General features: G+C 41.3%; 1 protein-coding gene across 1 annotated transcript in view; it reads right to left on the bottom strand.

Annotated features, from left to right (window-relative positions):
- Positions 1-593: 593 nt before the first annotated feature.
- The window catches only part of LOC306968831 (inactive phospholipase C-like protein 2), a 176609-nt gene continuing 152851 nt past the window's right edge, over positions 594-24351 (bottom strand). Inside the window, exons 5-6 of the mRNA XM_079564368.1 lie at positions 15294-15403; positions 594-1385 (exon numbers count right to left, since the gene is read on the bottom strand). Of these exons, the coding sequence (XP_079420494.1) occupies positions 858-1385; positions 15294-15403 (638 nt within the window). The 3' untranslated portion in view covers positions 594-857. The remainder of the gene's footprint in view (positions 1386-15293; positions 15404-24351) is intronic.

Below are 24351 nucleotides of genomic sequence, written 5' to 3'. Positions count from 1 at the left end.
TCCCTCACTGCTTACAGGGACAGTGCAAGACTTTCAATAAGACCTTGATAAGTGCGAGCACATATTTCTCTTCCTGGCTGAATTCACGCAAGAAAAAAGCAGGCAAATGTGTATCAGTATTAATCACCGTATGGTGGTCCACTGCTATTGTATCGCGAGCGATCGGTAAAGGGATTGCATTGCTAATTATCTATACCTTGTTTAATAGCTTTGAGCTGAGAAAATCACAGTTGCTTTTCAACATTGCGTGGAAAGAAACTATATCAAAGGGGACATGTGTCATATCTCTCAGCGTAGTTCGGACCTTGTAGTGTGTTCATCATGGCATCGTTGATTCGTTAGCCTACTATTAACTATAAATGAAAGCTTGTATTCACAATTACAAAATGCAGACCAACACAGACCTCACTTATTACATTATTTAAAAGTATAAAACGTGCAATTTTAATGCTGAAGTACACAAAATAATGTTTAAATGCCAAAATTATGCCATGTTCCCTTTAATGATAGGCACACCTGCCCCTAAGCCTATGTAGAAAAGCCAATTTAAAGCCAGTATATAAAATAAACTGTTTAGTTCCCAAGTGCAGATTAAATTGTTAAGAAATGTTGACCTGTTTTCATCTCCGTCCAAGTCGTGCCACCTTCACTGTCGCCTCGTACACCTCTCTCTTTTATAAATCCTGCACTGTCCCTTTAAAGTATGTTTTTTAAACTTGTGTCTCGCTCCTAACTCGCCTGCTCCTCCTCAACAACACCACTTCCTGGTTTTCACTTTCTACTTCCCGTTTCCCACTTCCTGCTTCCTGTCTGTCTGCTTCCTCTGGGCGGGCGGCTCTGTGGGCACAGGCTGCGGGTCAGCACTGCCCCTGCATTTGACCCACAATCGTAGCTGTGCCGTCCATCTCCGGGATGGCATCCAGAGGTGACGTTGGCACCGCCGGCGTCGCCGCTGCCCTCTGCTGGTAATACTGTGGTAGAGACGGTGGCTGGGGATAGGCTGGTGGCTTGGAGGGCAGAGGCTGGACCATCGAGGGGGGAGCGGTGGGGATGTAAGCCAGGGGGGCGCTCTGGATCTGGGGTTGGTACTGGAGCAGAGGGGGCTGCGTGAAGGTCTTGGCGTGATTCGAGGGGTTTTGCATTGAAATCGCTGGTTGCGCTTGCGTGGGAGATGGCGTGGGTGGAAAATCTGGCGTCTGAAAGAGCTGGGGGACTTGCGGGCTCGTGGGCGTGTTCGGGCTCATGCTGTGGTGCATGGGGTGGTGGGGCAGCTGCGGGGAAGCCGTGCCGTTCTTGCTGAGACCACAGGACTGAGCGGCGCAGTGGATCTGTCGGAGGGTGTCCAGCGCTTCGCTCTTGGCGTGTTTCAGGAGGTCGGCCTGGCCCTGCACACACGAGGAGGGAAGATGATGCAGTTAATAACAATAGCTTTAGGTGAATAGGGGAAAAACTATATAATTTTCACCCATCCAGCTATAACAAAACATCAGAGAGCTACTTGTGCTTCGAATACACATGTATAACTATGTGACTTGGGAGGAGTTCACTCAGGAAAGTCTGTAGCCAAGATGATATTTCAAAGAAAATGACTTAGGTTTCCTCCTTATATATACTTTATTGAAATAGTAAACCATGTGGAAATGTAAAAAGTCTCTAGAAGGTTAGAAGGTCCGGGTTCGATTCCCACCTGGACGGGCCTTTCTGTGTGGAGTTTGCATGTTCTCCCCGTGTCTGCGTAGGTTTCCTCCGGGCACTCCGGTTTCCCCTACCACTAAAAACATGCACAATAGGCCAGGATGAATGCTGTGTGTGAGTGAATGTATGGTGATGGTCAGAGGGTCCGTTGGCGCAGACGTGTGTAGTCGCGAAAGCGCCTCTGACAGTCTCCCCCAGGGGAAACTGAAGCTACAAACGTAGTTTACCACCACCGAGTATGGAGTGAATGTACAATTGTCTCGTGTAAAGCGCTTTGTGACTATATGTCTGTGAAAGGCGCTATATAAATAAAGATCTTCTTCTTCTTCTTCTCTGGTGAGTTACCTAGAAAGGGTTGGAGACCTACTGGTAGGAGATTCCTGATTTAGAAGAATGACTTTGAAACCTTTCCTGTAGATTCCTGACATACATACAGTATATCAAAATGGGCACCTTTTTTAAATGTGTCAAATTGTGCACCTTTTCTTTTCTTTAATATTTAAAGGAAAGAAGCCCTTAAGGTTGTCTTCACGTGACATCACAACATTCTAAAGAGCCTATAGATACAGACGGCAGCGCGTCATAGAAGGGGGCGTGGCTTCGCCGAGGGGGAAAACAGAATCTTTTGGGTAACCCAATTATTCACTTTTTTATTCATTTTTTTCTGGCAAAATATAAACTTATTTATCACACATATATACAGTCAAGTCTAAGTCGGGTTCTTATGGATGTTTATTCACAGTAGATTAGCTGCTGAACCACTTTGCTCCTCTCCATGTCTTTGTATCTTTATTTAGTAGAAAACCATATTCCTAATTCAGCGTTTGTTAAAGTAGTTTTTGAATAATTAAAGAAACTTTAGACTTTTCTCCAAATTGTTTTCCCCCAAACATGACCATATATGGGCGATTCCAGAGATGCCGTCTGTATTGTCATAATTGCCAACTTGTGGTCAGGAAATCTGAAATCGTTGAGTTAAAGGGTTTCATTTGTTAACATGGTTACAAAGATTTTTGGATATTTTGAATATCTTGTTTAGTCTCTGTAATCTGGTTTCTACTGTAAAAAAAAAAAAAAAGCTGGATTCCAAACTCAGAAAATCAGGCTACAAATTACATATTAACAAATCTTTCTGAAAAACAAAACAAAACTTACAACATTGTGAAATGGCATTTTGAGAGAATGGTCTTTCAAATGCAAACTTAAGACACATTTATTTGTCCAAGCTTTTAATTAGCTACTTTTGGGCTGCTGTGATTTCTGTGTTGTTTTGACCCCTTTTTATATTGTATGCAACTTCTGTTTTTAACTGTGTTGTGAAGCACTTTGTGGCCTTTGCCTGTGAAAGGTGCTATATAAATAAAGATTACTTACTACTTACTTACTTACTTTCAAGTTTTACTTCCAACACTGACAAATAAAACACCTTCTTATGCAGCTTATGTGCTTGGTTGCAGGTTAATTATTATGTTAATCATTATTATTAATAATGATTAACATAAAAAGTGCAAATTGCTGCATACTGTTCCCATACGTCAGGTAAGTTTGTTTTTGTCACATGCTTTCTCCAGATGTTGAGTCTGGATCTTTGTCAGGAATATCAACAGCTGGTGGACTTCACCCACCAATGATGATGTTGCCAAGAAAGAAGGTAAGTAATATCACTATCACAAGGCATCGTTTTCCACTACTGTCATCTCATGTATTGCCTCAACATCACACTAGAGGGCAGTGTTGTACCATATAAAGCGGTTCCTGTTGCCAGTTTCTCTCACTGTCTCTCTGCAAAACAGAGCTAAAGATAACAGTGTCTTATTTCTGCCTCCATGGATTTCAAGATAGAATTCTTAATCTATAAATGCAACTGAGGGTCGAATTGTTCAGCTAATTCACCGACTGAAAGACACACCATTTAATCCTGGGCAGATTGTGTTGTATCGAGCTTCTTCTTTCCAGCACCAATCTGTGGTGATTTCTGGGACACAAGAACCATCCTCCTCACTGCTGGATGAGATAGGTCTGAATCATAAGATACTGAAGGACAAAGCTAATTTATTCCACTACTAGGAGAAAAAAAAAAGTCAGCTACAGGGGCTTTGAGGACAATTCGTGCAGCTTCTTTGTGGATGAAATGATGAAAGTCTGTAATAGTGGCTGTGAGCATAAGGAAGCAGGCAGTCTCAAGATGTTTGACCCATATTGAACTGACAGGAGCAGAGCAGGAAGTATGCCCTGACCACTTCCTGTTTCATTCACGTGGCCCACAGTTTCATCTCAGTTGGAGCTCTTGGATATAACAATTAATTCATTTTTATGTCAGTTTTAACAATGGTTTTGACCATAATTATACATCTGTGTGGATCACTGCAAAGGATACATTTATTCAAGAGGGGGGAGTAATTATTAGTCAATTCAGTCAATTTTGTCTAAACCATTTTCTCCTCTTGAAACCTTGGTGGTAAAAGGAGATGGAGAAGCTGAGTAGGTGAGTGGTTCTGCTGCTGCTACTGGCCAGAAGACAGGAGTTAGGATCGAAGATTACAGCACACAACTAAAAGGGCAGGTGATGGAGAGTGTAGTTAGAATGGCTTTAGAGGTGATTGGTACTTGTAGTAAAGTGATGAAGTACAAGTATCTACTTAAGATTGTTTTACTTTACCCGAGTCAATTTGCAAATGATTTGCCTGAAGGAGACTTAGGCTTAGTCGAACTGTTGCTGTCTCATAAATAACGGAACAAGGATCTTTTCTGTTTAATGCTTGGGTTGGACAAGGAAAACACATGGTGAGGGGCTGACATTGCTGCAATACCACCCCCTAGTGGCTAGGGGCGACTCCAGAAGGTTTGCTATAACACGGAAAACAATGGGGACTTTGCAAAACACAAAAAACAAAAACAGTTTTATTTTTTCTATAAATACAGTTTCCTCCCATGACAGCTCAGAGAAGAGTGTCAGATTTGTGACCGTGCTGGTTTTTGTTTTATTCATTTTTAAAGTGTTAGCTTTGGGCTTTTATTGACAGGCCCTGGAACACTGTGGAGGCTGTCTGCTGCCTTCTCGCCTTTTTGTCCTTTTTTGGAACATGCTCTGTGGGAGGAGACTAAGCTGGCATCATGGATTCTCTCTCGACTGGAGTAATTAATGTAAATAGGCAGGAATGAGCAATGACAATCTGCTAATATATGTCTATGGTTGTGTCACTGCCTCTTGCTTTTTCGACAATAATCATGCGATTTACTTTTACGTCACAGCCTTTTAAAGCAAGTACATTTGAAATTGGATACCTTTATTTTCATCTGATACTGTAACTGAGGTAAACGTGTTACTCCTGTATCTGTACTTTTACTGCGAGGTAACGAAACAAAGAAACCAGTGAGCAGGAAGTGATCGAGACAGCTACATTTTCCATATCCTTCCTTATAGAACGCTGAAACCTTTCAAAGCCTTAATATTTCTACATCCAAATGTCCCTTTACCTGCTCTGAATAAGTCATGCACAGTTTAAAAAAGATCACATTATGTAAGTCATGACTCACCAGCGAATAAAACATGGCACGGAAAACTAGTCCTACGCGGCCGAGCTGAACCAATGACACAGTGAAGAGCTCAGAATACTGCAGTAAAAGTAGTTATACGGAATATACTGCATGGACAATTAATTTGGCTATGATTAACAGCGACAATTAGTATGAAAACCACTTCCACTACTGCTGTCCTTGGAGTTCTCTTTGTGCAGTGACTAAAGCTAATATTGTCTATGCCCTGAAACACATTAGTGCATGTATTGGGGGAACTTCCTGTCACAGCTGGTCCCTGAACGTAAGCCACAGGGGGTTAAGCCCACTAAATCCATCCCCATACATCCTCATTAGATCTTTGCCTAAGAGTGGAATAAGTCAAAGAAAATCCTTAAAGCATTATGGGGCCCAGTGTTTCGTTTGCCCCTCAGAAACAGTAGCTATTTCCTATTTGGGGAATTTCAGCTTTGTTTTCATGGCCTTATACCATTGCCACCCAAGGTCATAGTGATTATAACACTATGACCTTGGGCAGCTACCAGCTATAGGCAATAAGTTAATTGTCTTTTATGAGGCCAACATAACGGCACAAACTCAAGCGAGGTTTAAAGGGACTAGACAGAGTTTTTCAAATATTACAATTATGTATTTTCTACCCCCTACTTGCTCCAGCAAAGTCCTAATGTGTAGAATGAGCCCAGACCTATTGACCGCCACTGCCTCTAAAATCCTGCGCTGTCAATCAAAAAGGTGTTAATTTGGGTCTGAAGTACCATCATGCATGAGTTTAATATAGAAACTGCAGTTACGTGTAAGACCTGAGGTGGCAGTAGTGAGTACAAAAATGACAACTTGCATCTAATCCAGTCGTCTCCAACCACCGCGCCAGGAACGATTGCATTTTCTACGCATTTTCTTCTCTTAGGCCTGTCCCTCTTGACTCGCCAATAAGCTCATCCATAGATACAATGAAAATCCTTTGGACTCGAGTTCATCTGGTTTTATTACAGAATCAGAATCCTTCAGCCTCGTGCAGCTGAATGTGTTCCGTGCAGTTCCTATGTCTTTCTGTGTACAACACCACAGTGCTCGCTCATTTGTCCAAAACTTCATTGCACTGCAGCCTCACAGCTTTATTTGCATTTAGCGTTCATGCTCTCCCAGGACAGAGAGCTGTGAACTGAACAGTCCTGAGAGAATAGAGAATGTGCCACGGTCCCGCTATTGCGCGCTGCGATCAAAGGGCTGCGCTCCATGCTTTAAAAACGTGACCCATAGTCTAATTACACACGTGGTTCCTACGCGCAAGCCCCAAAACCCCTGTGAGGGTGCACCGGGCCGCAGAAAAATGTCTTGGTCCTGTACCGGTCCCTATCAGAAAAAAGGTTGGGGCCCCCCGATCTAGTCCCTTTAAAGGAATAGGCCAACGTTTTTACATACTGAGATATGTTCTTACCTTAGCTTACGAGTTGATGCATAACTGTCTGGTGTTTGGGCGTGCGCTCAGTCACGCAAATAGACCAAAGATGCTCTTAGCAGTAAAGTCAAAGTGCTCCTAAAGTATTATAACACCTTACAATATAGTACCTCTTTTTAACGGCTTTGAAAATTGACTTGTTTAATTTTGGGTAACTATACTTGGATAGTGTAACTTTTCACGTAATCGTGTTTAAATAGGGAAAACGTGGAACCGCTTGGTCGCTTCTAACGGTCGCTTCTAACTTCCCCCCAGTTTGGAGCTATAGGAATATGCTGGGAGAGGCTCAGGTAAGCCCTAAGCTAAGGTAAGAAAATATCTCAGTATGGAAAACAGTGGAATATTCCTTTAATATAGAAACTGCAGTTACGTGTAAGACCTGAGATGGCAGTAGTGAGTACAAAAATGACAACTTGCATCTAGTCCCTTTAAGGTGAAAGCCTAACCCACTGAACGACTGTCAGCCTAAGATTTCTCAATGAGAAGAGGGTCGTTCTGACATCACCAAGTAAGTAAGAGTCCAGGACCAATGTAAAGTTGTTTGCCCAGGACCTAACCCTAACATCGGTTCTGGGAAAACAACATTGACATTGGTCCTAGACTCTCAATTACTTGGTGAAATCAGATCCACCTGAGAAGAGCATGAATCCCAGAAGCCATACCCCAGTGGCACAGTAGATAAAATACTAGCCTCACACAGCAAAGAAGTCTGGGCTTAAATTTATGGGCAGGGTGAAGTTTGCTTTTTCCTCCTGTGGCTACACTACCTCAGGGTGCCCCCCATCACTGAAAACCTGTATAATAGGTTCCCCTTTAAGGGCCAGGATGAAGACATTCTGAAATATCACTTGAACCAACAAAGGTCAGTGTGATTAGTATTCCTTTCACATAGTACTTAAAAAAAACATCCAGGAGCATTAACATTTAAGAAAAGACTGGTATTTCAATTGCTCAACTTGTTCCTGTGTCAAATACATATTTTAAGACATCTTTGAAGGGATATAAACTACAAGGTAAGAAGGTTTTATACATAATAAGACCCCATGGAAACGGAACATTATATGAAATCAATAGCTGGAGTCCTTGCCATTTGCTAATTGCTATCGGAAAGGTTGCATATAATTTACAGCCACGGTGAATAAAGAAATCATTCATTAGATTAGAGCTGTATTTTTGAAACAGGGCCATCTCCTTCGCATAAGTCTGTGCAAATAGATCTACATGTGGCATCAATTTTATCTTTTAATAAATCTGAGCGAGGTCTGCTGCTTGGTGAGAAGATCATCAGATTGGATCCGAGCTTAAATTAAATTTGACGAGACGTGGCTTCATGGCTCTCGGGTCACGGAAATGCAGGCAGTGACGCGTGCACATTAAGGACTGAGCAGCGACACCTTTTTCACATTTTCTTTAAACCAAGCGTAGCCACGACAGCCCAATAGGAACACCTTCAGAGCGGATACTTGTGTACACGGACTTTGAGCCGCGTTATAATGTTGTTTCCTCTCCGCAAACCTACCGGGAGTTTAGTTTCTTTCCCGCTTATTCGTGTAATCCTCAATTGTTACCGACGCCTTGGTGTTTTCCCCTGGTTCAGGCTCATTCAGATCATTTCAAGTCTTCAATAAAACCATTCTTTCCTGATAACTGGTGGCCATTTCTTTTCGAATTGAAATAAGCTGCTTCACGTCCTTGAGTTCAGGGGATTTGCAAGACATTTCCACTGCAAATGTGTATTTTAGCTTACTAGCAGCCAACTAACAGGTGTCATAGTAGTGCTCATGTAAAAGCCATAGCAAACAAGTCTAATAAGGCAATGGAGAAACTTTAACTGAGGACAGATCAATGAAATCAAATAGAAAACCCCCTTGAACGTCTTTGTAAGTAGAAGACTATTTCATAAAAGTGAATCCGTCTGGCAGACAACCATTTAATTATTTACAAGCATCTGCTTCTGAAACAGTTGTATCATTTTCTGCTGACGACAAATCCCACTGTGGAGTGACAGAGCTCAATATGAAAAGCTCACGAGTGTGACCGTATCAATGAGAAAGATTGATATTTTCTATGATTCTTTCCTCAGATTTGTTGCGCAAGAGTATCTCATAGCAGGCTGATGTTCTGACAGGTGGAAGAAGTGGCGACTTGTAGAGCTGTAGACGTACAACGCCAAAGCGAGTTAGTAAATATAGCTTAAATTTTATGTTGGGTATGTGTGGAAATGTCATCTCTGTAAAAAGTTGTGATTTTTTTTGGATTATCTTCCATAAAAGGGTCAAACTTGGATTTTGGATGTTTTGTTGCTGCTTAAGCCCGTTCAATAGAACTCAGTGAACTGTCCCTACTTTTTACTCTTTTTGCCCTGAAACAAATGATCAGTGGTCTTAACTTGAAGAAAAAAAAAAATCTAGGAAACCAACTGCTTCGAAAAAGTCAAGCTAATGTGTAAAGTGTCGGTGACTCACTGATTTTCAGTAAAGTTAACTCACTAATTTCCTGTAGTGTACAATTGGACACTACAGGTTGTGTTGAGTCCATGGTAAATGGACTGAAATTACAGTGGGAGGAAAAAGTATGTCAAAGCTTTTCTCACATTTCTGCCTAAATTGGTCACTAAATGTGGTCTGATTTTCATCAAAATCATAAGAATTAATAAACAGTGTCTGCCCAAACAGTTACATTTTTTTTTTTTGGGCCATAACATGTAAACATTCACACAATACAGCGTGGAAAAAGTAAGTGAATGCCTAGAAATCTCACTGAACTGCAGTTTAGTAAAGAGGAATGGTCCAAGATTCATTCACTCATTGTTGTGAGCGTCTAATCTGCAACGACAGAAAAGCAGTTATTGCTGCAAAAGAAGGATCAGCAGCTGTTTAATACAAGGGATTCCATGCTGTTGTGAATGTCTCAGGTTTCAAAATATCTTCATTTATCTAGTGAATTAATTTGTCTATTGATGATATCACGTTGTCCAGGCCCTGAGGCAACAAAACAGCCCCACACCATGTTTCTCCTGCACCAGACTTCACAGTGAGCTTAGTGTAAAGATGTTGGGTGTTCCTCCCAAACTATTCAACTTTGGGCCCATCAGTCCATAGTATATTTTGCCAGTAGTGCTGTGGAGCATCCAAGTGCTCTTTCTCAAACCAAAGTTGAACAGTTTGGGAGGAACACACAACGTCATGTGAGAAGGAAAGATTAACATCAACATCAAAACACTATGCTCACTGTGAAGTCTGGTGCAGGAGAATCATGGTGTGGGGCTGTTTTGCTGCCTCAGGGCCTGGACAACGTGATATCATCAATAGACAAATGAATTCACAAGTTTATCAAGATATTTTGCAGAAAAACCTGAGACATTCACAACAGCGTGGAATCCCTTGTATTAAACAGCTGCTGATCCTTCTTTTGCAGCAATAAGTGCTTTTCTGTAGTTGCAGATTAGACGCTCACAACGATCAGGATGAATCTTGGACCATTCCTCTTTACAAAATGGCTGCACTTCAGCGGGATTTTGGGGCATTTACTTACTTTTTCCCGCTGTCCTGTGACAATAAAAATATTATAAAATGTAAATGTTTGTGTGGTTAGTTTAAGCAGACGATGTTTATTAATTGTTATGATTTTGATGAAGATCAGACCACATTTAGTGACCAATATTTTTCCCTCACACTGTATACACTGCTTTTCTACCTGTATCAGGCCCAAAGCGCTTTACAATAAGGAACCAGTCACTCATTCACACTCTCATTCATACACCAATGTACGCAGACGCTGGAGGCATGTAGGATGAAGTGCATTGCCCAAGGACACAACAACAGTGTGCATTTGTGGGAGCTGGGATACGAAAAAATGTTTCCCCGCACAACATCTGTCCTTTTGTTTATTTAAAATATGGGTGACTGTATCTGATTTCCCCTCCCAAATTGTAGCAGAATGAAAGATTGCATTTGAAAAAGCACACATAATAAATAAGTCAAGATTGTAATCCTGATTTATCACTGAGCTATGAAGATGGAAGACACCAGATGGCACTGGCTCGAGCGACACCCGCAGATTGTTACTGCTTTTGGCAGCGAGAAACTGCAGCAGCATTTTTCAACACATCACCAATAAAATACAGTTGTTATTCTGTTTGCCAAAAGAGGGCATTACTGAAGAAAATTTGAAATAAATAAATAAAAAAACACAAAAAAAGCAAGGGGAGGGATGATCTAGTTTGTGAAACCGAGATCCTAAGTGCCAGTTATAAGTGTCTCAACCAGAGATGATAGAAAAAAAACAAAACAAAGGACTAAACAAACTGTAAAATTGAAAATGTTACGCTCTGGATTAAAGTCACAAACCTTAAAACTGAAGCATGAGTAAATCACAGAGATAAAAAAAGGGCTTAACCACAATTGAACACAGACTTTTCTGAGTTCAGTTGTTCAATTTTCAGCAATTCATCAAGGCAGCAAAATGGTTTAAGATGAAAGGAAAAGAAACTGAAAAAACACTGCCCCTCTCTTGCTCTTATGCAGGACGTCCCGCCGCACGCTTTGCCGTCTTGGCAGCGTGTGGGTTATTGTCTACAACCAAAGGACCAAATCACTTGTTGAACCAGATCGAAACCTTGACAGAACAAGGTTTAAACTAAGGCTAAGCCAGAATCAAAGCAGAACTTAACAGGGCTAAACAAGGACTAAAAATAAGTACATTTACTTGTGTATAGTGTATAGTACTTTTGAGGATCTGTACTTCACTTGAGGAGTATTTTTGGTGAGAACTTTTTACGCTTACAGCAATGCACTTGAAGGGATATTTCAGGATTTTTGACATAGGGCCTCATTTCCTGGTTATCAAGAGTGTTATTGATTCCTGGAGATTTGAAGAGTTTAGCAGTGCTTGGCTAGTGCTAGGCTAGTGCTAGGCTAGTGCTAGGCTAGTGCATGTCTATGGTAGCTAGTAGCCTGCATTAAAAAGCTCTTCAAAATCATGGGGTTGTCCTCCAAACATTGCCATATCTGATTTGTAGAAAGCTCCTTTGTGAATTCCATGTGTAGTAATGCCGGCCGCAGGTAAACAAACTACTGTAGATCCGGTAACCGAGCAGATCACTCGAAATCCACGCAGTAATCTTCACTTTACTGTGCGGATGCTAAACTACTCCTGGTATTATTACGCCTTACAATATAGTTCCCCCTTTTATCCGCTTAGAAAATCCACATTGTTTAATTTTGTGTAATTATACTTTGTAGTGTAACACTTCACGTAACCATATTTAAATAGGGAAAACGTGGAAGAGCTTGGTAGCTTCTATCTTGACTTGTTTTGGAGCTATACTGGAGAGAGGGAGAGGCTAAATGCTAACGCCGTCTGCGCTGTGTTTACATGATAGAAGGCACGGGTGAAGACCAGACAGGTGCTAAAGAACTCGTCAAAGCTAAGGTAAGAACATATCTCAGTATGTAAAAACGGTGGCCTATTCCTTTAATAACATCTCCGTAAGTGCTCATTAGGACGTGCCGTGTATCTGCGGACACTTGTAAATGCATGTAAACAGCGCGTAGAGTCTTATCAGGACAGTGACCGCAGCAATGAATAAAACAGGCCTTTAATCTGAGGTAATTAATTAAGAGATTTGGGGATTAACAGTGAGGGTAATTCAAATTAGCTCGGGGAGTTTCCGCGAGGCACTGTAGTCAGCGTTTCTAGGCATCCTCCTGGAAGAAAGACACGAGCATTTACAGAGCACTTTTCTCCGAGTGAGCAAAAGATAATGAAAGGCCTGACCTCAAGCCTTTTATGTTATAGACTTAATGCTATTCATATCAACTGTTGTATCTTGTTACATATCCCCAACGACAGTATTATTAGAATCCTCCTTTCGAACAAAGGGTGGAAAGTGTGCATGAATAGTCAATATGATCCTCTTTAAAGCTATATTCCCGAAACATCTGAATAGAATAAAATACAAGTTTCCTCAGACCTGGGAGCATCACCAGTTAGTCCATGTGGAGGTGCTGCTGCTTTACCTACAGGAAGCCAAACATGGTTTAACCTGTTACTTGCCGTCCCCCCCTTGTGAGGGTGAGGGATGGTAAATGTGAAGTATGTTGTGTTTGACTCACACAGATCTCACACATATTAAAGGCATTAGAGAGGATTCTGCGGTTTAAGATTTGTCCAACGGCTGTTTGTGTATGTTTGAATAGTGCGCATGCGTCAGAGCCCCCTCCTTTGCATTAGCTCCCTACGTAAGAAACGCCTCCGCCGTTGATTTTGGATTTCACCTGTAGAGGCAGCACTGTGCCAGGATGCGCCTAGTCTGCCGGAAATAACTAAAAGAAGAAGAAATGCGGTCAAAAAAAAAAAGTTGAGAGGCTACACTGACACATTCTAAGTTGTTTACCGAGTGCTCGCAACTGCAGCCAGAACATCCTTCGGACTTTCATATGGCGGACTCCTCCATGGTGAATATGTATATTAAGTATCTAGAAGGTCTTGGCGTTCAAATGCGGTATCACACTGGCATAAAGGCTGTATGCTCTCCTGTTAATATGATTTGAGATTTGGATATGCATAATAACAGGAAACAACTCTAACCCTAACCCTATGATGACAGATAACAGGTTGAATACATTAGCTCTTCTTCTGATAAGTGATGCACTGTCAGAACAAACTGAAAGTCGAGTGGAGTTGAATGGCGTTACAACCGATGGCCGCAGAGATTCACAATGGCGACGCTGGGGGCCGTCAATGCTGTAGTACTTCTATATTGGGGAGGCAGAACAAGCTAGTTTTACATTGCAAAGCATTGGACTTTAGACACGTTCGAGACAACTGTAAAGCTTGGTCCCTACTTTTTTTTAAAACTTTCTACAGCTAGACATTGCTCCTGTGATAACGCTGGGTTAGGCACAACTAAAGGGACATGGATGTTTTTTGTAAGAAACATTTTTTGAAATCTCGTATACTAATGAGGGTCGGACTGTTAGCATTGGAGCTGCGCGGCTACAACCGAACTACACGTCACGCAAGGGCCGAGTCTACAGTGAAGATCCGGCCCTTATGCCCTTTTTAGGAACATGCTTCTTCAGAGCTGGGGAGGAGGATTCTGTAAATCCGCCATGATTTCCCCCCTCGAACGTGGTCATTATGGCAAACGGGGAGGAGAGAGTAATGACGGTCTATTAATAATATGTCTATGTTCACGACTATCCAGACCTTTTCCAAGTTGCATTTTTCATTTAAAACTGTCGTATAATTAAAGTACTGTAGGATTAGGCTTAAATCCTAAAGCAGTTTAAAGTGTATATGACACAATTTTTGCTAAAACATCATTAACACAATTATATTTAAGATTTTGCTAAAGATCACACCCAGCTTCCTTTAGTTTAGCCATTTTCAAACTGTTGCCGTGCCGACCATGTTATGTCAATGGAAAATGTTATGAAACTTAACCTTTATCTATGTCACTTCCTGTCAGTAGCTTAAAGATTCAAATAAAAATAACTTTTCTGCTGCGTCGCTAAAATAAAATGATAATTTACTGTGTGCATAGCTAATCATAACGCCACCCAAAAGGAACTTCCTGTTTCATCTAGCACGCCAAAATAAAAGCACCATCTTATTCATTAGTTCAGCAGTTCATTCATTCACCTTTTTTCTGCCCAACTATTAACAGACAAAACACTTAATGTGTGTATTTCAATATATTCTCGTAATGTTGCAAGTACCTGCAGAACTAATCAATGAGACGAGCTGTGTGCTTTTATTTTGGCGTGCTGGATTGAAACAGGAAGTCACTTCTTGGGCGGCGTTGTTATGATTTGAAGTTATGCACAGTGTCAATTATGCAACTGATGAACTTGCAAGTGATGCTATCCATCTAAATAAGTCATATTTCCAAAAGCATTAACACCTGTCATATGCACTTTAAACACAGTAGCCAGATTCACTCGACAAAGCAGTTCCTCTCGATGGAACACAGGACCATGTTTGACCCTTTTTTTCCCTCTTTGTGATAGTTTAGTTTTGTGCTGTAGCAACATATAACCTGGAATGTTCCGCAGTGTCACTTTATGACTGTTCAAAAACACTATAACTTTGCCGAATAGTACAGAAAGAAACTGCTTGAAACTAAAATTCTGACCCTCTTCTGTAGACCGAGCTATGAAGACTCTCTCAGACGTCATCGTTAGAATCCGATTTCAACCCAGCAGCTTGTCCCTCCGTGACCACATTTTTATTTACAACAGAAAGCCTGACACTTTTAACTCCCTGACATCCAAAAACAATGCATTTACAAAACAGATTTAGTGAAATCATCCTACAATTTAGTTTGAAAGATATAGTTTCATTTATAAAGTACTTTGATCCACATAAAAGCGTTCTTTGATCACTCGTTGTAAATATTTCCCGCAATATAATAAAAAACGGCAAGCTGAGTGCAAATTCGTCACAGTCTGCTCTTTTGATCTGGGGTTGCTCATGTAGCCAGGTTAATCCACTTAATCCTATTCCAACATTAATCTACGCTATTAGAGCATGGATTCAATAACAATGTGACAGTTACAGGGGCTTTTGAAGTGGACCACAGACCACTTTGTTTTACCTTGAGCACTGTGATGTTCCAGGCGTAGCTCTCCATGGCCTTCTGCAGCTTGCGCCCCTTCAGACCCTCTTTTGCGCCAATTCGATGGAGATCTTCATGGAAATCCAGGCCTAAAAAAAACAAAGAAACAAATGCTCGAAGATTAGACAATAAAAGTCATTGTGGGAGTGTAAGGTAATATTTATAGGCATTTTATCCGGGGCTTGCTGCGTCTTGTTGTGACATTTATTTAACTCTGCAATGCTGCCGTGTTTTGGCTTTGAATCTTGTTATTGTACCAAAGATAATGCTGGTAGTTTGTCATTTGGCACTTTATTTGCAAGTATAATGCAAATCTTAGGGCAAGGCAAGTTCATTTAGAAGAAGTAAACTACAGACACAGAACATGAATGTATTAAAAGTTGGCAAAATGTAAAAAGTGAAAAGTGCAGGCAAAGTATTTTCACACGATTATGCACAGACAATTTTCAACCTGGATTTGAATATTGTGAGAGATAGCTGCTTCAAAACAGGTCTACTTTGCTCATTTTTCAAGAAAATATCCTAAACCATTACAAGCTCTTTGTTCCCGCTCCGTCTTCATTACTTCAGCTTCACCGATGAAGGAAAGCAAAAACCTACGTGAAGGCGAATTACAGACTATTTCTGCATATTGTGAAAGCGACACTCCACACTGTGAGCGCGAGCCGCCAGTGACTAAGACCAGGTGCAATGAGTCTATCACTAATCCACAGAGATTACAGACTGACGGCCTCTTAAAGCCGCCTCTTTGCCAGACAACTGTTCCTCCACAGATCTTCACATTGAGCAAAAATTAACTTTAATATATGCCTTGAACATAAAAGTTTGTTCATGGTTTGAGGACGTCCCCAGTTGCATTTTGATTTGCAGGATGATGTGATTTTACTGAAGCACAAAGTTCTGCTTTTGTAGGTTTGTCGGTTGTTGACATCATGGCGGAGTGTAAACAAGCAACAACCTCCCTCTCTCTTGGTACAGCTGAGTTTTTTGGTTTCCTTTGTGGTTTCTGTGCTCCACATTGTTTTACTGGATACTTTTGTATGTCTTTGTTGTGTTTATTTTGGGTTTGGCGGATTTTTTTGCTGCAAAGAGTCCACAATGGTCCAGAAGAAAGCAGCTTTTCAAAGCAAACAAACAGCTAGCTTATGAACTAACGACATTTGAGAACTACACATTTCTTCTTCTGAAACACTGAAGAGGTACCAAGAGCCCCCACAGCTGCAGTACAGTGGAGGCATCACAGGAAACAAGGAAGGGACAAAGGAGGAGATATCAAGGTATCAAGACTCACAGCTAAGCCACACATGCCTTCTGTCCCTACTATTGTTCCAGCTAATGGACGTTCACTGGAGAATAAAACAGATTAACTGCTAAGCTCTTCCGAGAAGATGGTGAAATATTGTTGTGGAGTGGAGGGAGCTGCACAGGAGGAAGAAGAAGGAGGAGCTGGAGGAGCTGACCAGTGCAGGACACCACGCTCTGAAACAAACCCAGGAGGCGCTGCACCGATTTAGCGGATCAGAGGAGCACTGTAGGCAGCCAGCCAGGTTTCCTCCAGGTGCTACGGTTTTCCCGACCTCCAAAACCATGCTGGTCAGGTTGGCCCACAGTGGCAGCAGCTCAGGACTATCACCTAAAGCACTTACTCACAACTTACTTTTACCCCCCATATTTGCTTGGACGGACTTGAACCACATTTTAGGAGCATTAGATGTTGAACCCTATTGTTGGACGACCTGTAAATCAGCACAAACGTAGAGGCTGCGATGCTCTTTAGCTCCTGTAGACCTGATGGAGCGGTGTGTCTCGCAGCTCAGAGCGGTTACATGGTGTAGTCCTGATCTGATCTCTGTAATCGGCTGCGGTGCTGAGCTAAGGCCTTTCAAACAGCGGCTAAGACCAGCCCCGGGCAGCTGCGGCGACCTGCCTTTTCGAGCAATTCATTCCACAATTATGGGAGTATTTCTCTTGAGGACAAAACTGAGGGTCTTTAGAGCTGCATATGAGAGAACAAGAATCAACGTATGATTGTGACTCTTATAGCGATCAAAGATGAAGCGTCTTTTCTTTATGATGTAAGTGAACTAGTGAGTGTGTCCACAATATGAAAATGTTCGTGTCATTTTTCTTCATTAATGTGATTCCGTAATAGTGTCCACTGAAATCCCTCCAAAACTGTTATTTTTTTGGGTTAGAATTTCAGGCTGTGATCCGTGATTAAAACAGTTTTTGAGTTTCAGCAGTGCAGAAATCAAGGAACGTTTCCAAAACCCGATTATGAAAAAGCATGGGTTTTTTTCCACTCTCTTTTCGAGTGCTGTCTTCTTACTTGACTGCCAAACCGTTGGCTGAAAAATGACTAAAACTACTCAACAATGTGCTCTGATTCCGCGCCATTTTCTCCGAGGCAGGCATATCTATTTGCACCGGTAGAAGTGAGCTCACAGGTTACAACAGCAGCTCGTGCCCAGACAGTGGGGCATCTGTGGCTCAGTGTCCCAGCTGTGGTTCTCCGCCTCCATTAGCCCTGAGTGTCAGAGCGCGGCTGTGTGTGTTCATGTTTACAGAGCCATGTGGGGACTCAGCCCTGCTCCGACCGTCAACTACAGGGACCTGCTTTATTTACAGAGAACTTCGGCGAGTCCACGGCAGGATGATGACAGTGGCATAGTGGTTTAGTGGTCAGCACTCCTGCCACACAGCAAGAAGGACCTGGGTTTGGTTTCTAGACCGTTAAGTGTTCGGTTTGCACGAAAGATGATTGCACTCAAGCTACTTTAAAACTGCAATCATCTGTATTTGTAGTTACAGCTACAAAAATGTAATATGTTTGTATGACATGTTACTCTTTCAAAGATATAGCTGAGTTACACTACTTTGAGTTACTTTTGGCAAAATATAAACTGAAAATAGTAATAAGGCCACTGAGCAAAACTGCAGTCAGAGATTTCCTTTTCCTTCTCTTTCCCCCATGCTCTCTGTTTTGTTTTGATGACGTTAGCTACACACAAAACTGCCATGAGATTTCCTGTCCCAGTGTGGATAATATGTACTACATGTTTCCCTCCCCTTGGCAGCAACCGATATTTTTACAGTAGTCTGCTTAAAGGAGCGTAAAGGAATATTTAGTTAATGGTTCCCCATCAATGTTCATTTGCACTTCAAAGCAGTACTAAGTAACTTGTTTACCTTAATAAATCCTTTCCGTAGTCCCTCTGGGGTTAATACAAGTGTTAATGGGATAATTGGAGGGTCTTTCATCTCCCCCTGGTGTCTTTGGCCAGAAAACCACACTTGCAACTTGACTGCCACCGGACCGGAGCAACCAATACACACTAATAGAATCTCGAAGAAGAAGCTTCACAGCAACAGGCTAACGGGCAAAGCTAACTGAGGGGTAGCGCCACTTAAACAGTATTTACAGCCAAGTTTGAGTAAAAAAAAAATAATCTCCATTGTGTTACTGGATGTACAATTTCCCTCTCTCCCTTCGCCTTTTCTGTCAGCGTAGCATTTACTCTCACGGACAATTAATACGTTAAAATCATGCTACAACACCTGCAGTTGCGCGAATGGCCTCTAGGGGCATGAGTTACTTACTACAGCTCTGCTTTAAAGAGGGGGTATTATGTTTTTTGCAGGTATTTGGTAATGATCATCTTTATCAATATTGATCTAAAACAGCTGAAACAAAATATCTAGAAGTTTCACTTTCTGATTTTCACTCCTCCTCCAACCCACTCCTCTTGCTCCCCTTTGCTGCACAGCTGTTTCAAAAATGACGGGAAAACAACCAAAGAAAAAAGCTTCCTAAAAAGACTAATATATTTTATGTTGATTATATTCTTACAAAATCTGAACTATTTGAATGAATAGAAGTTGTTTTTCCACCCTCAAAAATGGTGTTGTGGTGGCTCTTGTATTGCCTGGTAATATATGGATTAATGAGAGAAACTGGTAGCCATCAGTCCAGTTACATCAACGTAATGTCCCCACGAGCCGCATAAACCCGACTAGCGAGTGCATGTGTGTGTGACGAGGAGATAACACCCAGGGGGAATTACCCAACAAGTCTGTATCCTCATCAACACGTCAGACTCACTGGGCAAATTAACATGATTGGTGGCAATAATGAGTAGGCATCAGCTGAGCGCAGGCAGGGGAAGCTGGAGAGAGAGGCTGAATGCGAGATATGAAGGATGCATGTTTTTTTTTTTTTTACTTCCAAGATTGTTTTTGACACTGCACTGTTAACAAGGGCCAAGAAGTGCACACAAGTTCAATGGATCTAGGCCATTTAAAACTTGGAATTCAGTGTAAAATTATCTTGGCGTTGCTGCATTCAGACAGAGAACATGATCTTCACCGAAATAATATGTTGTTCGTGAAAGCTATAAGTCGTCCAGGTATTATTCATCATAGTAAAGACTTAACTGGGTTAGGCTTCTCGCTCCTATAGTCAGAATGTAATACTAGTTTGTGTAGCTTGTGTGTTTATCCAGCCTCCACGTCTTCAATACAATCAACCCAAGTCGTAGTAGATGGAACAGGAAACAACAAAAGGGACCAACGAGGAGATGGTGATAGACTGTGGAGGGAGCTGTGCAGGAGGAAGAGGAAGGACGAGGTGGAGCTGACCAGTGCAGGACACCACTCTCTGAGACGGGGACAAGCCCAGGAGGCGGTGCACCGTTTCAGATGATCAGAGGAGACAGAGGGCAGCTACAGTTTCTCCATCCTCCAAGGTCATGCAGGTGGAGTGGCTGAAGGACAACGAGATCATCGACCCGGCCGAGGACAGGAACTTCTACATCACCGTCGACCACAACCTGATCATCAAGCAGGCGCGTCTGTCCCACACGGCCAACTACACCTGTGTGGCCAAGAACATCGTAGCCAAGCGCAAGAGCTCCACCGCCGTGGTCATCGTCTACGGATTTCCCATCAACCAGTGCTCCTCCTGTGACCAAAACAGTGAAGATGGCGGCCGCGACACAACGATCTTTCACCAAAGAAAAAAAAAGAGTGGAAAAAGAGTGGTGCGCACTGAATGGGTGCTGCTGCCGGATACTCTCTCATCAAATGCAATTTCTCCATCTGTGAGATCAATAAAGTACCATCTTATCTTATCTTATCTCATCTTGAACTTGGTAATGCTAAGAGACATACATGGTCTTATCTCACAATAAAACGTGGAGTGTTTCCAACCCTACATTCTCTGCATTTCCTTCAGGTTCTCTCTCACTACTCTCTCAAATCTCATCTGTGAACTGCCTGAAGTGGTTCCCAACCTTGGGGTCAGGTCACGGCTAAACAAGATAAAGGACCGCTGTTCCATAGGCTTTCTGTTTCCTTGGTCAAACCTCAACATCCCATTGACTATCTCTACTGTATGGAGCTCAACCATTCTGCCCACCCACACTCTGGTTCTTGAATAAAACAATCCATTAATTTTCCCCAGTGACTATACAAACAATTAAAACATTAATCGTTTAAAGGCACGGCAGAGGCTAACCAGGAACCAACCATAACATGATTGTTTTGAATTGAAAAAACGTTTCTGATAAATACTCCAAATAATTATCTTCATCATTCTTCTTTTTAATCCTTGTTATTAACCTCCTAGCCTCCATCTTAATCGACCACAAAAATTAGACAAAAATGTGACGAAAACTCAACAAAAAAAGTGATGAAAAGGTGACAATAAAGTGTCAAAAAAGCGACAAAACAGCAGCAAAAAATATATATCGAAGTAGAATTATGCAGTACTACAACCAGACTACAGCATGTAACAATATCTCTACTAAGGATATAACGGATTGACAGAGGCATTTTTATGTACTCGTAATCATTGCTCAAGAAGATAACAAACACGGCCTCAGAGAGCACACGTTGATGCGAAGAAACCAGCGAGTGTTTAAGGTGTTAGCATTCTACCGGTTAGCATTTAGCTTAAACAGCTCAGCTTTGACCTCTCCAAGACAAAGCCCTGAACCAAACTCCAAACATCTAGCCTTGGAGACAACATGTGACAGATGTCAGAGCTGAGCTGTTACTGAAGTATTTCCTCAGTGTTCAGTGTTTATCATGTTGAAGCCGTTGACAATGGTTGACAGTTGCTAACCGGTAGCATGCTAACGTCTTGACTCAGACTGAGACTCTGTTGACATGACAAACCGAGCAGACAGTCCGAGCAGATATTTAGTAAATCCTGCTGTAGCTCGAGCTGCTACGTCTGTGCATTTGCTGTTTTTTTTTCTTCACATAAACAAGCGTCTTTGGGGCCGTCTTCTTTAGCAATGATTACGAGTACAGTTGTCTTTCATTTTCATCCTGAGTAGAGATATTGGTACATGTTGTAGTACTGCATAATGCTACTTCGGGATTCAAAATGGCCGCCAGCATGTATAAGAAAAGGTAATTTGATTTTTATTTCCAGAACCAGAGCAAGTTTGGAGGTGAAGAGGACTGTTTCATAGATTAGAAAACCTACCGTTAAAGTGATAGACTGTAAGATTGCAAAATAGTAAATGATCAAGCTCCCTATCCCCTCCTTGGACCTGATAGGCCGGGAGCTCGTCTCATTGGTCAAAGTGATGGCATCGGAGTTTCAGAGGTTTAGCAAAATAAGGGACTTCAGAACAAAGATAATCATTTTTCATTACTCATGTACTGCAAGTCAAACCGCAGGCCGAGGCGGTCAATTATACACACTTTATTAAATGTGTAAAGCGTTTAAACTTACAGACTGTCACTTCAACTTGGATTACTTTATCTAACTGCACAACTCTTTTCGAAAACTGAAAAAATTCCAGCCGAACCTGGTGCTGAAGAGCTTTTTTGTCCTCGAGTGGCTTCTTAAGAAACAAAAAAAGTCAATTAAATTAGTATAATCCTGACCCGGAGTAAAACAAGTGTGAAGCTGTGCGGTGGCCCAGTGTCCTCAGCTGACACGGGCGCCCTGCGTGTCATTGTGATTAGGGATTTGTCACCGGAGCCGTTAGCTGATGAGCGGAGCATATTTTTAACAGCCGGGGCCAAAGTGTCAGGTCGATTCCAAGGAAATTAAGCTTCAGTTCCCTCCCACTCCATCTCCGCAGAAGCACCTCCTCCAGCCGGCTGCATCATCTCTCACACACTATAGCCTGTTCAGTTACTTCATTCAGTTTTAATCTAATTATAGCCTCCAAAAATAATACTTCGACTAAAAGTATGACAATAATATATAGTCAATACAAAATCAACACTTGTTTTAGTTCAGGTTTAATAGTTTTTTTAATAAAAAGACTTACCCAGAGCGATATCAAGTCTAACATTGCAGGACAAAATCCGAATTTGATGAGCGAAATACTACTAATACTAGGGCTGTGCAATTAATTGAAATTCAATTACGATTTTCGATTACTACACTTTTTCATTTTTTTTTTCGTTTTTCAATTATTATTGTTTTTTGCAAAGCAGACTTAGGCATTATTTCAGGCCGCTGGGATTATTTTCCTTCGCATTTCACGTCTGCCACGTCTTTCATCTTTCTCTCATCTACATTTTTTCAATATTTTTATTATTATTATTATTATTATTATTATTATTATTATTATTATTTATTCCCTTTTTTTGTCTTTTTCTTTTTGTATTATACTGCAGTGATTCATGTGCCATGTACAAATTCAATAAAAAATTACAAATTATAAAAAAATAAAAACAAACAACGCTGTGTGAAAACAGAAAATATTCAGCCTAGTTTTTTGATTAATAATTAAATAAAATAAATACAGTCTTTTTTTTAAAAAGTAATCAAATAATCGTTTCGCGATTTCAATTATGACTAAAAAAATCGTGATTATTATTATTTCAATAATCGAGCAGCCCTACCTAATACTGCCAAGGCTCCTCATTTATCCGAACCACAAATTGAGAATCATTAATCTAGTGCATATTCTTTAATAAATAGCCACTCAGGTCAAAAGTCATCAAATCAAAGATACTGTAGCTCATATATGCCCCTCTCTCCCTTCCTCCCTCCATCATGCGGCAGCTTTTCCACTAATAGCACCTTCTTATCACAGAGCCATCACATTAAATTATACCTTTAGCTGCACGATCGATCATAAGCAGTGAAAACCTCCAATTGTATGCAAATTTCAGAAGAAGGCTAATAGTTACGTTGCTCTCCTAATCTTTGTGTTGCTCGATGCGATTGTCTATAATGTCAGGCAAATCGAGAACACTAGAACACTGCTTCCTCCGCGTGTCAGCCCATCAAACTGAAGGGCATGCAAAGCAACAGCCATGGATACACAATGCATTGTTGTCAGAATGCATTAATTGTCAGCAAAAAGTGAAAGATGTTTGTTAAAGCACAAAGGGAGAAATTGCACGAGAGGCTGTTTTCGTGTAATCATCCAAAGCGAGATTCGAGAGACAAGCCAAGGATTAGTAAATTTGGCATGAAGAGTTCTTACCCAAGAACTGTGAGTCACACTCACACAAAAGCAGTCGAACCAAATCCTTGTGGCTAAGGTTTTAAGAGCCCTGTCTTTGTTAAATCTTTTGATGATAAAGTAGTGGATATGCCTTTTTTTGATCAATCGGGTCAGGCAGAAAAAAAAGGAAGCTAGTCTTACTCTTCTTTCAGGCACAAATAACTCTCTGGTTGCATAATATATTAGCAACGGCAACATTAGAGCGGGGACAAAATGCAACAGGAACTAATGGTGCTGCTATTGAGCCATTTTATGTAATACTTGCGCAATAAGGACAAGGGCAGTGGTTCCCAAACTTTTCAGGACGTGACACCAAAATCGCTCAGTCAACAACACGGGAGCCCATTCTGTAAAAAGTAATTAGCACTTGTGATAATTGAAGTTGCAAAACAGGGTTTCATTATGTTAGTTTGGATTATGTATTTTGACATTTGGTTTAATTTCACTAAAATAAGAAAAATAATCAAAAATACATTAAATTGAATGTCAGAAATTGTCTCAAAATCATCTTGCGACCCCCACTTTTGGAAACCACCGCTTTAGGGCAGGGGTTC

Source organism: Gobius niger (genome assembly GCF_951799975.1).
Source record: "Gobius niger genome assembly, chromosome: 10".
NCBI classification, from domain to species: domain Eukaryota; kingdom Metazoa; phylum Chordata; class Actinopteri; order Gobiiformes; family Gobiidae; genus Gobius; species Gobius niger.
This window is presented reverse-complemented; position numbering and strand designations above follow the sequence as displayed.